Here is a 16581-nt window from a genome sequence, read left to right as displayed (position 1 = left end):
AGGCAAACCTGCCCTAACGTCTCCAGACTGTGTATGCCAACAGGTAAACCCCTGTCCGGTCAACATGGAGACTCACTTGGTTAAAGTCCCTTTCGCAATATCCTTACACCTGCTGCGTTAAGTGATATCATAAAAGCTTCTGACTCTCTGACCAAATGCCGAGTCCGTGACATGTACCTTGTGAGAGTCCTCACGGGACGAATAACCACATCGAGCTCCCCAGGAGCAAGAAACCGGTGTAGCAGACCAAATAGGTAAGGTTGACTACAAAACGTCATACCTCTACCACAGAAGATAGACCTTCTTCCCTCCTTAATTCAGTGTTTAACCTCGCTTTCAACCGTTCACGGTTAAACCACGACGGAGAAGAAAGATAAGGCAAATGCCCTTTGATTCAATGATCTAACAAGATCCGTGAAAGACAGAAAAATCTTCGAAACTCGAAAAGTTAAACTGGCTAAACGTGACTCTAAAGAAGCCAAACTCTTGCTTCAAGAAATGAAAATGCCAATGGAAGCTGGTTGTCCCCATTTATCGCTTAAATGCCGAGGTTAAATCACGACAGAGAAGAAAGATAAGGCAAGCGACCTTTAGGTTCAAAGAGCTAACAAGATCCGTGCGAGTCAGAAAAATTTTCGAAACCCGAAAAGTTTAATTGGCTAAACCTGACTCTAAAGGAGCCAAACTCTTGCTTCATGAATTGAAAACGCAATTGGAAGCTGGATTTCCCATTTTCCGCTTAACTGCCGGAAAACTTCAAAGATACCCACAAGTCATAGATCGGTCTTTCTTAGAAAAGGTGTCTTTAATCAAAATAACCGGAAAGCACGCTTACTCCCACTTCTCGCAGCAGCTACTAGAGTAAGCTTGGCCGTTTCCCCTGTTGAACCGCCAGGCTAGCCTTGAAAAAGGGTTAAGCAAAGCTGCACCAAGCCGTACCAAAGTGACAGAAAACTCATAAAGTCTTAAAATAAGACATGAAAGACAAAACGGACACCCACAAAGAAAGGTGGATAGCCACCTGCAATAAACGGAAAGAAGAGGAGTTCTTTCCGTAAGAAATAAAAACTTTGAACCACTCCAGTCTAAGTGACAAGTGAACAAAGCACAAAAACCCTATAAAGACTCTGAACCAAATCCAGAGTTGAAGCGGAAGCCCCTGAGTATCTCAAGGATACCCCTACATTAGACATCCGTGTAATTCGAATGTGAGAAAGCAAAGATGCCTTCTTGCCAGCCTTAAGAGGTCTGGAAACCAAGATTGCAAAGACCCGTCTGTGAGACCAAAAGGTCGCCGAACAGATCTAAGAAAGAGCCCTGTGAAAGCGAGGGTATCGAGCCAAAGCTAAAATAAACAACAGCCAGGCTGAAGCTTTTTGTTTAGAAACAAAAAAAAACCAAGGCCTGACTAACGCTTTCCCTTTTACCGTGAGCTTTTCTTAGTAGAGAAAACCCCGCGTGCATAGAAGCGGACTCAAAGAGATAACTTTCAGGCGAGAAAGAGATTAAAGTCTCGCCAAAAGAACAAAACTTTAAAGGCAGAGGCTTACTCCTAGGTAAAAACGGCAAAGTAACATCCTTTGTATCTGCGTCCTGTAGGACCACAAAGATAGCCATTAAGAACGTAACCGCCCAGGCGAGAGAATAAAAGCAAGTCCAAAAGAGCCCATCATAAAGAAGGTTCCATGTCACTTCAGCGCCAGCACTTCAGCACCAGAAATTCAGCGCCATACACTTCAGCGCGAGGATACTTCAGCGCCGTACACTTCAGCGTTGGGACTTTTCAGCACCGTACCTTTCAGCGTGACGAATGTTCGCGCCGTACATTGTAGCGCTGTACATTATAGCGCCAGAGGAAGACAGAGAAAGAGAAAGAGAGAGAGAGAGAGAGAGAGAGAGAGAGAGAGAGAGAGAGAGAGAGAGAGAGAGAGAGAGAGAGTGTGTGTGTGTGTATGTGTGTGTGTGTGTGTGTGTGTGTTTGTGTGTGTGTGTGTAAAAGTGTCTGCGAAACTGCAAAACTGAGTGACTAATAGGCTTGATTGAGTTTATCCCACAAAAATCTATTCTTTACCTTTATTTCTCAATAAAGCGTATGAATTAAAATGTCCATTTAAATCACTAAAATCAGTAAAATGTCATTAAATGAATTCGATTGCAATGTGCCCATAATGAATAGCTGGAGGTGCCAGTTCAAGATCACACCGCGTCTCCTGACGTACTGAATAGCTTGTCTCTGAAGACGTCAACACTAGAACATGAAAGCAAAGGCGAGTCCTTCCATTGTTTCAAGCAGCCCCCGACCTCCGTCATTGTATTGTCTAACGATCGTCTTTATCCGTTTCTGTAAGTCTTTGTACTTGCGCCTTTTGGGCGCTGGAGCCTGGCCTCCCAGTAGACGTGTGACGTCCGCCTGGACTAGTGCCTGTTCTTTCTTGAGGGCCTCTATCAGCCTCCAAAGATTGGGGTAGCACGCCCCGACCACGTTCTGAAAGGCGTGATGCCACCCTTCACAGCTGCTGTTGGACTTGGCAGCATCAGTGAGGACGCGGTCGTGCACGTTCCACATGTCAATGGAGAACGTCGGCGGATGACGAGGACCACGACGGCGAGGTCTGCCAATATACGTGTCCTCAAAATAGTCGAAGATTGGTTGCCCACGTGCATCTGAATATAACTCAAACCACTCATTCAGACCTGATCTGTAACTCACGAAGTGATCTCTCTCTCTCTCTCTCTCTCTCTCTCTCTCTCTCTCTCTCTCTCTCTCTCTCTCTCTCTCTCTCTCTCTCTCTCTCTCTCTCTCTCTCTCTGACGCTAATAGTTTTACCCCCTTCCCCGACATTCCCTCCTTTTCCCCCACCACGGCGCTGAGATGTACGGCGCTGAAGTCAATCAATCAATCAATCAATATGAGGCTTATATCGCGCGTATTCCGTGGGTACAGTTCTAAGCGCAGGGATTTTTTTTTTAATATTATTTTTTTATGCAATTCAGTTATATCGGGCACATATTCAAGGCGCAGGGATTTATTTATGCCGTGTGAGATGGAATTTTTTTACACAATACATCACGCATTCACATCGGCCAGCAGATCGCAGCCATTTCGGCGCATATCCTACTTTTCACGGCCTATTATTCCAAGTCACACGGGTATTTGGTGGACATTTTTATCTATGCCTATACAATTTTGCCAGGAAAGACCCTTTTGTCAATCGTGGGATCTTTAACGTGCACCCCCAATGTAGTGTACACGAAGTCTCCCGGCGCTAAAGTGAACGGCGCTGACATGCCCCCGTGCTGAAATGTACGGCGCTAAAAAATACGGTGCTGAAAAGACGCCGCGCTGAAATGGTGGCGCTGAAAGGTATGGCGCTGTGGTGCTGGCGCTAAAGTGACGTGTTACCCATAAAGAAAGATGCGACAATCTACCCGAGCTAGGAGATCTTGATCTTACCGACAGTTTCTCCTTGCTATCAAAATCCAGATGGATGTTTGCCAAACCCGAGGGCGGTTCCGAAGAACGCAAAAAGAGAACCTAAGTTCTTAAGCTTGGAGTTAACCGAAGCCTACAGAAAGCGCTCCGTGAGTGACACGCTACTTGAGCGTACGACACAAGCTAAAGCACCCTCGCCGCAGGTATAAAGTCGAGCGCTGTCCACCAAGGAAGTGGTAACAAAGAAGACTCGCTTGTGAAAACTTCCACAAGTACAAGAGGACCCCGACAGAGGATCTAAGAGCTTGACACTCCAAGATTCTCCTCAGAAAGCTCAAATCAACTACAAACTGCCGCGAACAGCGACACAAGTGAAGTAAGAGCCTCCCATATCCTCCCCCTGTTCAATAGCATCATAACGATCATCGAAATGATGAGAACCAGTCACCAATCCCAATAAGGCAAAACTTGCCAAAAATCGGAAAAGTTGTGAAAAAATTTCAAACGCCGGCACTCCATGACCAGATCCTCCATCCACCTGTCTCATGCCAGCTAGAAGACTGGAAGAGGAAGTGGATACAGCCTGTATAACGGCAAAGGACCCGCAGTAACGGAACCGGAAGCCAAAAGCCGAAAAATGCCGACCACCAACACCACAGTGTTAACGGTAGAAGGCTATCCCATTTTGTAACCGGAATACACAGCCGCAACAGCGGAAGCGAAACCGGCCGTGGATTAGTAAACATCAGAACCAACCGGTTGCATAGAAACACACCGGACGAATCTGTTGAACCTCGACCCATTTCAGCTGCGAGCGCCACTGCCCTTGCTAACTTGAAACGGAACCAAAAGACTGCCCCCTCTTCTGACATGGCACTCCGCGGCCCCTACCCCTAGAGGCAAAGGACCGTTCCTGCGCTTTGCCGCCCCCAGAAGAGGAAGCCTGAGGCTTGCTGGCAGCCTTAGTCTGCGTGCTCGACTTGCTATGAGGCTTAAGGAAACCGTGTTGCGTGAAGATCGCAATCGCAATGTCTCTCGCATCCTGGGTCTCTTTCCTGAGAGCATCAAGAGAAGATTGTCCCAGCAGAGCCCCTTCCGAAAAAGGCGAGACCTTCAAACTCTCTATGGTCGCCTTGTCCGAGATCTTTGAACCCGCTAAAAAGGCTGACCTCCTAGACAGCACCGCATGGGTGTAAAGCCTTGCCGACAGAGCCATCTGCTCTCTCGTCACTTTAGCCAAAGAAGACAGGAGAGTAGTAGCCACAGCAGGAGAAGCGTCAAATCAAAACTCGAAAGGATCGAGCGAGGACGCAATGGATCGAGAAAGCGACCTCTGTAACGATTCAGAGACAGAGGACAACTCGAGAAGAGACCTTCCAGTCTCCTCTATGGCCAATCAATCAATCAATCAATCAATCAATGACGCTTATATCGCGCATATTCCGTGGGTACAGTTCTAGGCGCTCTGCAGTGATGCCGTGTGAGATGAAATTTTATACGGCCAGTAGATTGCAGCCATGTCGGCGCATATTTACCTTTCACGGCCTTATTCCAAGTCACACGGGTATGGTAGACAATTATTAACTGTGCCTAAGCAATTTTGCCAGGAAAGACCCTTTTGTCAATCGTGGGATCTTTAACGTGCACACCCAATGTAGTATACACGGGGGGTGGTTCGGACACCGAAGAGAGTCTGCACACAAAGTTGACTCTGTGAAATAAATTTCCGCCGAACCTGGGATCGAACTCGCGCTGACAGCGGCCAACTGAATACAAATCCAGCGCGCTACCAACTGAGCTATATCCCCGCCAAAAGAGAACCTTCAGTGCAAGGGACAGGCTTGTCCTTCCTGTAGGCATCCTCTCTAAACCAGCCATTTCCGGTAAGACCGGAAGCGCACAAGATGGCAGAGCAAAAGATTCGATCAAGTTGACCGGAAACGGATTCAACCTGAAGTTATGCAAAGAGGAAGCAGGACGATCCCCCTCTTTCACAACCAAGGCAACACTTCCTCCGGAACCTCACCATGCTGAGCCAACAGAGGAACCGGAGCGTGCCGTTTACCCCTAAGGGTGGATGCCATCTCCACAGCAACAGTTGACGATTCCTGAAAGCGGAAGTGAGGCTTCTGCTCCCTCGCACACCGGAAATCATCAAGTGCCGAAAGGGGTGGGGCAAGATTCATCTTACTTTCCACCACCCCTTCCGGGAAGAATTTATGCGCCGCTTCAGCCGCCCGTGCCACCATGGCAGGGAGCTTGACGGGCAAGTTCGGTTGGGTGTCCCCCGGAACGGAAGGAGCACCCTTGTCAGTATCTCCGTCCTGCTCTTGAAAGCAGTCCGGAAACTGACCCTCGGACACACCGTGTTCCGCCCAAGGATCATAACCGACAACTTCCTGCCCCCCGGGCGGAAGAGGACGCAGCAACTCGCCGGCACTCTCTATGAGGAGCGGATCGAGAGCCTTATCCTTTCGCTGATCAGGGCCCAGACCCGCAACCGACCCCCCTGCCAAGGCAGGAGGTGCCAGCCGCAGTATCTGAGCTTTCGCGGTGCAACTTTCGTTGGCCCGCTACTCGCTCCTGACCACGCACACCGCTTTCGCCAGAGAACCCAGCTACTCGCGGTGTCAACATACCTTTGTCATGTGAGGGCACATTCAGCAAAGACACCCAGCGTGAGCCGCCATCGTGCGAGGCATGAACCTCTGCCTGAGTCACAGTAGCAGAAGGACGGGCGGAAGTAGAAGTGGAAGTCAAAGGAGACGACCGGATCCTGCCAAGAGAACAAACATCCAAAACACCGGAAGGGAGGGAACGAAGTTCCTCCCTAGTAGAGGACAACTCCGACGCTAACGTCGAAACTTGCGCACTAAGCGTCAATAACAGAGAAGCTACGTATGCGACAGCTAAACCTGGGCAAGCGTTGGCATCCGAAACACCGGAGGCCTAGCCAGAAACACAATCTTTATCAAAGGCAACATTAGACAGAGAGGGCTAACAATCTTGTCAGCCAAAACGGGTGACTTAGCGGAAGACGAATCGGAAGTCAAAGACGCGTCAAGACCAGCGTTCTTAGACCTTCGCGAAGATTTCCTAGCAGGAGTCGCATCAGCCGGGACCTGTCCCGAACTGAGCTTCTTCAATGCACTGTCTTAGAGTGCAGCTTCCGCCATTACAACAACGAACTCACAAAAATGTTCAGTCAAAAAATGTATAAGTTCGAAAGCAGCGACAAAACGTCGCTAAAGTTGCGATAAATCAGAAAGATCTCACCCCACACAGCATAGGAACAGGTGTAAAGCTTCAGGCGGAACCAAGGGGTGAATCCGAAGTCCTAAGACCAAGGTGAAAAGCTGATAACAGCAGGAGCGTACGTAAAACGCGACCAGACCCTTGGATCGCTGAGAGTGGAATGATACAAATGGCGGCGTATGCGCACGCATACGGAAGTCTGACCGGTAGTTGGTCTGGCCTTATGGGATTGGTCACTCTCTTTTTTAGAGTGGTCTCCCTTGTTACCAAGGGGACGCGTACAGCGTAACCAGCACTGAACTAGAGTTAATTGCTATATGTGAGTTGGGTATAGTGTATGTAATTTAATTAAAAAACAAAACACGCAGTAGATACACAAAACTTCATTTTGACATGGTTTAGATATGAGCTCTGTGTGAAATGAGACCAAATTCACAACTTTTCCACTTTGTTGGCAGTACACAGTGTTGACTGCCAGTACCTACTCCCTTACCCTGACTAGGACTGCCAAAGCATCACATAAAACTGTCTGCACGTTTTTGAAGCAAACGTTGCCTTTTCACCCTCTCATTCATAACTTTATTGCGGACCGACTCCCATGAGAACAGCAACTTGTGGGCCTTTAGAAATGGTTCGACGTCATCTCTTCCTGTATTAAGAGAAAAAAGAAACTGGTGTCAACTTGAATGTCAAGCATGTTCCATTCTATAATAAATTGCTTTGTGCCTCAAAAACTGCACAGAATCATAGTCACAACCTACCTGTAACCAGGTGTTTTAGGACTGGTCAATTGTTAGACTTCACTTCTTTTTAAACCGTTTAAAATCCAATGCTTTTGAACCATGCTAAATTAACACACATCTTTTTTATGAATTCAAAATTAACCATTTTTAGACATGTGACCCGACACCACAAAAGGGACATAAAGTCGCTGAACATATTGTACCTTTCGATTGATTGATAACAATGGAAAAGGACAATACGTCCAACGACTTAACATTCGCCAGGCCGGGTTATCGACTACACACGGAAGACATCGTGGGGTTGTGCAGACCCATGCTTCTCAAAGAAGGAAAAATATTCATACCCTTCCGAAGACCCATGCTTACCAAAGAAGCCAAATTATGCATCCCCTTCCGTAGACGCGTGGTTACATTTCCGCGAGAAGTAATTAAAAAAACAAAGGTCAAATTAACAATTTTAGACTACAAACGGAAGATGCCGTGGGGCCGTGCGGACCCATGCTTCTCAAAGAAAGAAAAACATGCATACCCTTCTGTAGACGTCGTGGGGCCGTGCGGACCCATGCTTCTCGAAGAAGAAAAAATGGGCATACCCTTCTGTAGATGTCATGGGGCCGTGTGGACCCACATTGTTATTGTATGGATCCTTCTTTGAGAAACATGGGTCCGCACGGCGCCACGATGTCTTCCGTTTGTAGTCTAAATTTGATATTTGTTTTTTTTAATTACTTCTCGCTGAAATGTAATGATCTTTTAGGACATAAAAGCCTTCGGCTTGTGGAAACATTGAATATATCGACTTGGACATAATATCATATTCCATGCCAAAGATGCAGATAACGTATATTGACTACTGGCATGACAGTACAAGGGAATTTATCGGCAAAAAAATTATAACTCCTTTCATAATAACCGAAGCACAAAGATGTTGATATCAATGTAAAGATCGTTTACATATGTTCTCAACCAATGAATAGGAACAGATTACTGTCTCAGGTATTTAACAAATATTTGAAAGAACAATTCAACACATTGCTTTACACAATGCTAAAGATACTGACCTGGGATGGACCTAGAAGAATTTCCTTTAATGATATCGCTGAAATGCTCAACAACCAACGCTTCATCGGCTGGGCACCATCTTGTGTAGTTCCGGGCTGCAATACAACAAATTTAAAGTGTATCACAGTACCGTTGCCAAAAAGTGTTGGAAATCATCTTGTGTATGTTGGTCAACACAAATTCAACAAGAGCAGATGCTCCCTCAAAACTTGTTAGTAATTTGTTGAAGGTAGTCACACTATTAACTATAGATTAGACAAATATCGATGATTTGTGCTCAGTGTTGTAGTTTGTGCTTGTGATGTTTGGCTAATTGTGTTTCAGTTACTGAGTTAGCTTTTAACTCCTGAAGAGAACATTTTAATCGGGTGTGTTTTATCTTCTTGGGCCTTCAACCCTCCGTCTCGTCTTCTATAGATTATTAGTTATCTTCTCAGAAGTTCTTTCTTTCTTTATTTGGTGTTTAACGTCGTTTTCAACCACGAAGGTTATATCGCGACGGAGGGAGGGGGAAGATGGGATAGAGCCACTTGTCAATTGTTTTTTGTTCGCAAAAGCACTAATCAAAAATTTGCTCCAGGGGCTTGCAACGTAGTACAATATATTACCTTACTGGGAGAATGCAAGTTTCCAGTACAAAGGACTTAACATTTCTTACATACTGCTTGACTAAAATCTTTACAAACATTGACTATATTCTATACAAGAAACATGGGTAAAAGGAGAAACAGAATCCGTTAGTCGCCTCTTACGACATGCTGGGGAACATCGGGTAAATTCTTTCTCGTCCCAACCAATATGGGACTTCCCCTAACCCGCGGGGGGTGCATGTGTTATTGCCCTCGCCTGTCGGCGACAATCAAACACCCATATATATCATATGCAGAACTGCATCAGTCAGTCAGGGATGATCAACAACAGACAGGACCAAAACAAACTTGACTTTTCTAATGTAGATTCCAGGTACTTCAATATCCCCCTTTAATGTACCTACCCTTCTCAGGAGGACACGAAGTTGCCTGAGGCTCATCACTGTCACTCTCAGTCTCAAGAAAAGGTGTACGCCTTTTTCTGTTACCTGTAAAAAGCAATAACAATCGCTTAAAAAATTACACTCAACGTATTTGTAAAGTAAAACATTTTTGAAGTAGGTAAGATGTGACAATTATACAAAATTTGTTTTCATTTGTCTTCTTTCGAATTCTCCCTGGAATCAATAAAATAAAGTTCTAACATATACTGTTCAAAAAAAGAAACGCATAGCTTGTAATATTTGGTTAATTTAGTTATATGGCTACAAGGATATCCACCAAACTGCAGAAAATGTTTATCTGGTCGTCGACCTTTCGTCCATTGCCACAAGTGAGCTCTGCACGTGACGCATGCGTTATCAGTGGCTACAATGTCAAAATTGCTCATTTGGCATGACCACTCGTCATGCTTCAGTGTAATCTCGTGAAACTCGGGGAATATTGAGCTCTCACCATGTCTTCCAAAACCCATAAAAGCGGATTGTTCGCCACAAAGAAATCAGACGACAATTCAGCGACGAAAGATGGCCCGATTGAGCAGAGAAGACCGCCAAATTGCATTGGGTCGTTTACAAGCAGGCCAAAGTCAAAGTGCAATCGCCAGGCACTTCCACGTGTCCCAGAGCACCATCAGTAGACTGTGGGTCAGGTTTCAAGCCACTGGCTCCGTTGCTGACTTGCCACGAGCGGGAAGACCAAGGGCGACAACTGCTGCTCACGACCGCTTCATACGGCTCCGCCACCTCCGGAATCGTTTCCTGTCGGCCTCATCTTCTGTCCAGGCTCTCCCCGGGCCACACCGATTATCGGACCAGACCGTGCGGAACCGCCTGCATGAAGCTGGTTTGAGAGCTCGCAGACCTCACAGAGGAGCTGTCCTCACCCGCCGCCATCGCCAGAACCGAGTGCAGTGGGGCAACCAGCACCTTCGCTGGACCGTCCGGAATCACTGGAGACACGTGTGGTTCAGCGACGAGTCCTACTTCCTGCTCCAGCGACATGATGGTCGGAGGAGGGTCTACCGGAGAGTAAACGAACGTTACGCGCCCAACTGTGTGGATGAGGCACCCGTTCATGGTGGTGGAGGCGTCATGGTGTGGGGGGCGATCAATACCGCTGGAAGGAGCACCCTGGTGCACGTCCAAGGGCGCATAACTGCCCAGCGATACGTGGAGGAAATTCTGCGCCCACACGCCCTTCCTCTTCTGGCTGACCAGGATGCCATATTCCAGCAGGACAACGCTCGCCCGCACACAGCACGACTCACCACCCAGTTCCTCACCGACCACCATGTCCAGGTGCTTCTCTGGCCATCCATGTCGCCAGACATGAACCCGATAGAACACCTCTGGGATGAATTGGACAGACGTGTGCGCAGGCGAGAAGAAGTGCCGGCAAATCACCGCGATCTATTGCAGGCACTTCAGGAGGAGTGGGACACCATCCCACAGCAAGATATCCGGCATCTGATCCAGTCCATGCCCAGAAGGTGCCGGGCAGTTGTTGCTGCTCAAGGCAGTCACACCCCCTACTGACTTGACAGCCTCGGCACCCAATCGTATTGATTGACTGATTGATTTGAAGATGCAAATGAACTGTGTGTGCATTCAACTGTGTCCATACCAAATTTCAAACAAATAATCTAAATATTGGATTTTCTGTTAATTTTTTCGAAAAATAAAACAAATTTGGCAAGTAGCAACTATGCGTTTCTTTTTTTGAACAGTATAGTTGGCTATCGAGTTGTCATAACTGTTGCTATTATCAAGTTACATGTTGCTATTGTCGTCATCCTCATTACCACCACTTACCACCTGAGCAGCCAACACGACATTCTAGTGGCATTGCTAGTTTGAATGAGGTTACAGCTACAATTGCTTTTTATGCATACAAAATAACTTTCAAATGCATGATGTAGAATTTACACACCTCTCCTTCGTGTCGCACTGCTGGCTGGAGACCGAGTGGCGGTTGAAGACTGACTGCTGGCTGGAGGCCGTGTTACGGTTGTAGGCTCATTACTGGCTGGAGACCGAGTGGCAGTTAAAGACAGATTGCTGGCTGGAGGCCGTGTGGCGGTTGAAGACAGACTGCTGGCTGGAGACCGAGTGGCGGTTAAAGACAGACTGCTGGCTGAAGGCCGTGTGGCGGTTGAAGACCAGCTGCTGGCTGGAGACCGAGTGGCGGTTAAAGACAGACTGCTGGCTGGAGGCCGTGTGGCGGTTGAAGACAGACTGCTGGCTGGAGGCCGTGTGGCGGTTGAAGACTGACTGCTGGCTGGAGACCGAGTGGCGGTTGAAGACCGACTGCTGGCTGGAGACCAAGTGGCGGTTGAAGACCGACTGCTGGCTGGAGGCCGAGTTGCGGTTGAAGACAGAGTGCTGGCTGGAGGCCGAGTTGCGGTTGAAGACCGACTGCTGGCTGGAGACCGAGTGGCGGTTGAAGACAGACTGCTGGCTAGAGACCAAGTGGCGGTTGAAGACCGACTGCTGGCTGGAGGCAGACTGTAGTTTCCTCCACCTTCAAAATTTAACAAAACTCAGATCACCTAATTACTTTTATAAATTAATAAACTGAACAGCAAAAGATAATTATGCTGTGTAGAGTACATCAGGTTTCTTTTGCTATCTTCTTCTTCCATTTTCCGACTGCCTTCATCATTTTGAAGATTCTGTAGTACATTTGGCTTTATGACAACAACAAAAACACAATAAAGGGTTATAGTAAGTTACATCATAGCAGCAGTTTTTTCAGAAGTCCAAAAACAAAAATTACAATTTCAAATAAACTTTTTTTTCTCAAGATGGGATACTTTAGTATGTAAATGCTTGTGGTTCAAACAAGATGATTGCTGCACACACATTCTCTAACCAGCAAATTACACATGGCCCAATTTTAAAAGGTGATTTACCTAAACTAAGCCAAATTTGTATTCTAATTCATAAGAAAGTGCTACAACATGCTAGTACTATTACTACTATAAAATGGCCTCAGAATGGCACATTTTTTTTACTGTAAATATTTTTCAATATTTGCACATTAGTTTGTTTTATGACCATGTTCATACGTGCAGGCATGTTTAACTACATCTTCAAAGTGCTCGTCTTAACACAATAGAATTATTAAATTCCATTTTGCAGGAACATGTACACACATTTTTTGTAGGGGTTGTGTAGAGTGAATCGCCTTTTGACATTGGACCATATATATGCAACATTGTTTTATGCAAGATAAATGAGAAATAATGTCATTAATCATGCATGGGTCCATATCTTGCAAATGCAAGCAGTTAGCTACTAATCAATGCAGTAAACACACTACATACAAAAAGCAGACCTGTGCACAATCAAAACGCTCAGTCATCAGTAGTAAACAAACCAAATTTCAGTAGTTTTTAAAATGTTTCAGTAGTAGTAAGCTGTAACGACAGTTCAAGACATAATTCTGCTCACAAAGCACACACACTGAAACACTATGACGCAGTAGAATGGGAATTAACAAGCCAAGGTGAAACATCAACACTGTTGTCTTCTTTGGTGACAGAGCTGGTGTCTCCTCTTCACTATCTGAATCTCCCACTCTTTTTTTCTTTTCCATGTTTCACTTCAATCACAAGTTGCCACGCAGACGCTGGATGAACTAAGTCTAAGAACAAAGACTCAATGCTGAGAACACGCGCGCTTCTAGTAAATCGGAAAACATCTTTTCATCGCAACGGCCAACTAAGTGGTCAAATCATCTTAAAACAGAAAAAAAGTACAAACAATTTGTTTTGGAGTAAACCATCGGAATTTCGGAATTTTAATAAAAATCCCTAGCACCGTATTCTGCATAATATATATAAATCGGAGAAATTACAGAGAAACCGTAGATGTGCACAGGTCTGAAAAAGTGCTTTCCAGAGAACCCACTCAAGATGTTTGAACCTTCAACCAGATGTGCACAAGAATGTCTAATCTTGTAAAAGGAAATCGTACTCTATGCATATTGGAAACCTCACAAAAAAATAAAAAACAGAATGCAAAATATGGACTGTTATACTTCAAGTAACTTGCAACTTTGGGATGATTAGTACATATTCTTACCTGCATCAATGTGATGGAGAACACTTCCGACGTGAGTGATTTCCTGGATCGCGAGAGGAGCTTGATAAATATTTTCATTTATCTGTGCCGAGTGGCCCATGTGCTTAAAGAACAGGGCCCTCTTTGCTTCAGGCAAGTCAAACGCAGCATACATGGTGCTAACTCTGTGTCGATTTTTAGTGGCATTGATTCGAGCTTTGTTTTGGATGCCAGCTTCCTTGCATACAGTGTCCAGAGCCAGCCAACCCGAGACATGAGATGATGAATTTTGCGTGCAGGCAAAAACATACATGTTGTCATTTGGTATGCCAGCCATTTCCCTCGCTTCAACGTCACACAGGCGATTCATTGCTTCCACTGTATCCTTGGGAAACAATATTGGAACAAGGTGATTATTGCCTTTGCCAGTCTGGTAGGTGACTTTGTAACTATCCAGCATTTCCCTGTGTAGGGGATCGTCCACTGCATCGGCCTTTTGCTTGTCAATCCAAACACCTTCCTTTGCCTCCTGCCATTCGTTGATCTTCAGCCTACAGGGCTCGCCACCACGCCTTGCATTGAAGAGTGTCAATCTGGTTACAGTTAGATCTCGGAGTTTCCTGAAATTGTGGGCATCCGTAAAGGTGAACTCGTCGTTTATCATACCCTCAACTTCATCCACAGTGTGAGTGCGTAACTTCTCCATATCGACTTCCAGAGGCATCTCTTCTGGCTTTCTAAGCTTCACTTGGCGATTTTTGTTGATGGCATAGGTGGCATCCCCAAACAGGAAGTCTTTGTTCAACTCCAACACAGCGATGAACTTGTCAACCTCAGCAGCCGCTTCATCTCCTTCCCCTGCCAGATGTGTCGCCTTTATCACTTAACATGCCAACTTCATGAGATAATAGAGAGTCATCTTCAACCCATGCTTTAAGCCTCCATCTTGTTTAGATGTGTACACCCTGATGGCTTCACTAAGAACCTGAAAGTGCCGCCTATCAACCATGTCCTCTGCATTTCCATTTTGAAATACTCCATTTCCATCTACTTTGTGCTGCTTCCGGAATGCTGCATATAGGGAAGCTAGTTGGCGCATTTGGGCCATCACACCCTTCCGAACTTGGGACTTTTTATCCTGTTTGCTTCGTTCTTTCATCCATACTCTTTTTCCAAAGTTGACAATGACTTCGTCAGTTCTGCATAACTGACCAATGTCATCATCATGAAATTTCGACAATATTTCCTTGGTAAATTCTGGAATTTCTTTATCCATGTGTACGTCAGACAGTAGAAGAGATACAGGTACAGCACAGGCCTCTGCAGCAGCATCGCCCTGGCAATGCTTCTTATGACGTTTGAAGTATGGTTTTGCAAAAAAACCTTTGCAAAGTCCACAAATGGTCATGTCATGTTCAGTTTTGGTTTTCCGTTCCCTCTGATACTGTGGATTGTCTTCATTCAGTTGCTGTCGATTGACATGAAGAATTCCCTCCTTCTTGAGGTTAGCCATGGCAGCATCACTTTGGTTTCATGCTTGTGCATCTTTGTGATGTGCCGCGAGAGTTTTTCGCCACATTTTTTGTGGCAGAACGGGCATGTTCTTGAGGGCTTTAAGGATTTGGCTTTGTCAGCTTGACTTAACTGCACTACTGAAACACACAGAGTTGAACAGTTTAGAAAGGGATCACCAAGTCAGATAAGTTCACAGAACTTTAATTTACAACTTCTAAACTGTGGCTTGGTGTTATGTTTGATATTTGACACCGCCTGTGCTGCGACCTCCTTCCAAGTGTGGTGCACGTTAACTGTCAAAGCTCCACCGTCGGCGATATGCACTATTAAACAAGCGAGACGTTAAAAACAACAAAAAATAAAACCTATCTACATGTGCTTGTAGCAGTTTATTGTTCAGGGATAATCGTTTTAATGTGTCTCACAAATTAATTTTATCTCGAGTTGAAAATTATGATAGACAAAAAATAAATAAAAGTGTAAAGACTACCCAAGGCCAATAAAGCCCGGTTCAATACTGCCCAATTAACAATTTTAACTCAACTCACTCAACTCAATGCCCGTCACTCCTGTCAGGGTATGGGCCGCCAACAACAGCAACAATTTTAAACAGGTATAATAATTTAGCAATATTTTTTATGCATCAAAGGAATACATGCTGAAATGCTTATAAACCTGTATAATGGAGACATGTCTCCCAAAGGTATCTGTAAAATTGTATTGTCTTCTATCTGGAAAACCCCCGTTAAGGAGACACTAATATATATGAACTGGGAATATATATCTGATGCACCATTCCTAAATCCATATGCTGCAATTGAAATCGACTAAAGATCTATTAAAGGAGCAGTACAGGGCAAATTTTAGAGTTCTTTAATAGCCTATCATAATCTTCTTTTTTTTTTTAATTCTTGTCCACTTTTCAGAATCAATATAAGCCCAAAATTGCGCCTACAGGAAGGAAAAGAGCTCCTCGATTGGCAAATATGTGTGGGGGAAGTGAACAAACAATTTTGAGTCTCCCATATTACCCAGAACCTGTATTCTCAGATTACAAACTTTGAGATGTGTGGGATAAAAATAGTTGGAACGCCTTCGTTTTGTTTTTTAAGAGCACATTCCTGGGCCACCTAATTCCTGGAAGTTTCTAGTTAAGGAAGCAAAACCAAAGGTTTTTGCTGAGGTAAAGTAATCTGGACATGTATGTATGTGTGTGTGTGTGTGTATGCACAGTGTGTGTGTGTGTGTGTGTGTGTGTATGTGTGTGCATGTGTATGTGTGTGTGCATGTGTGCGTGTTTGGGGTTGTATGTGTGTGTGTGTGTGTGTGTGTGTGTGTGTGTGTGTGTGTGTGTGTGCGTGTGTATGTGTGTATGAGGTGTGTGTGTGTGTGTGTGTGTGTGTGTGTGTGTGCGCGTGTATGTGTGTGTGTGTGTGTGTGTGTACGAGGTGTGTGTGTGTGTGTGTGTGTGTGTGTGT

General features: G+C 45.3%; 1 protein-coding gene across 1 annotated transcript; it reads right to left on the bottom strand.

Moving 5' to 3' along the window:
* Window positions 1-4395: 4395 nt before the first annotated feature.
* LOC138953281 (uncharacterized) lies at window positions 4396-14864 on the bottom strand. The gene is made up of 6 exons (XM_070325080.1): window positions 14801-14864; window positions 14255-14446; window positions 11454-12062; window positions 9488-9571; window positions 8493-8588; window positions 4396-7337 (listed from the first exon to the last, which is right to left on the bottom strand). The coding sequence occupies exons 1-6, from the start codon at window positions 14862-14864 to the stop codon at window positions 7204-7206; spliced, it is 1179 nt and encodes a 392-aa protein (XP_070181181.1). The 3' UTR covers window positions 4396-7203.
* Between the last annotated feature and the right edge of the window lie 1717 nt (window positions 14865-16581).

The sequence above is a fragment of the Littorina saxatilis genome, linkage group LG17 (assembly GCF_037325665.1).
Source record: "Littorina saxatilis isolate snail1 linkage group LG17, US_GU_Lsax_2.0, whole genome shotgun sequence".
NCBI classification, from domain to species: Eukaryota; Metazoa; Mollusca; class Gastropoda; order Littorinimorpha; family Littorinidae; genus Littorina; species Littorina saxatilis.
Note: the sequence above shows the minus strand (reverse complement) of the source record. Positions and strands in the feature narration are given on the sequence as shown.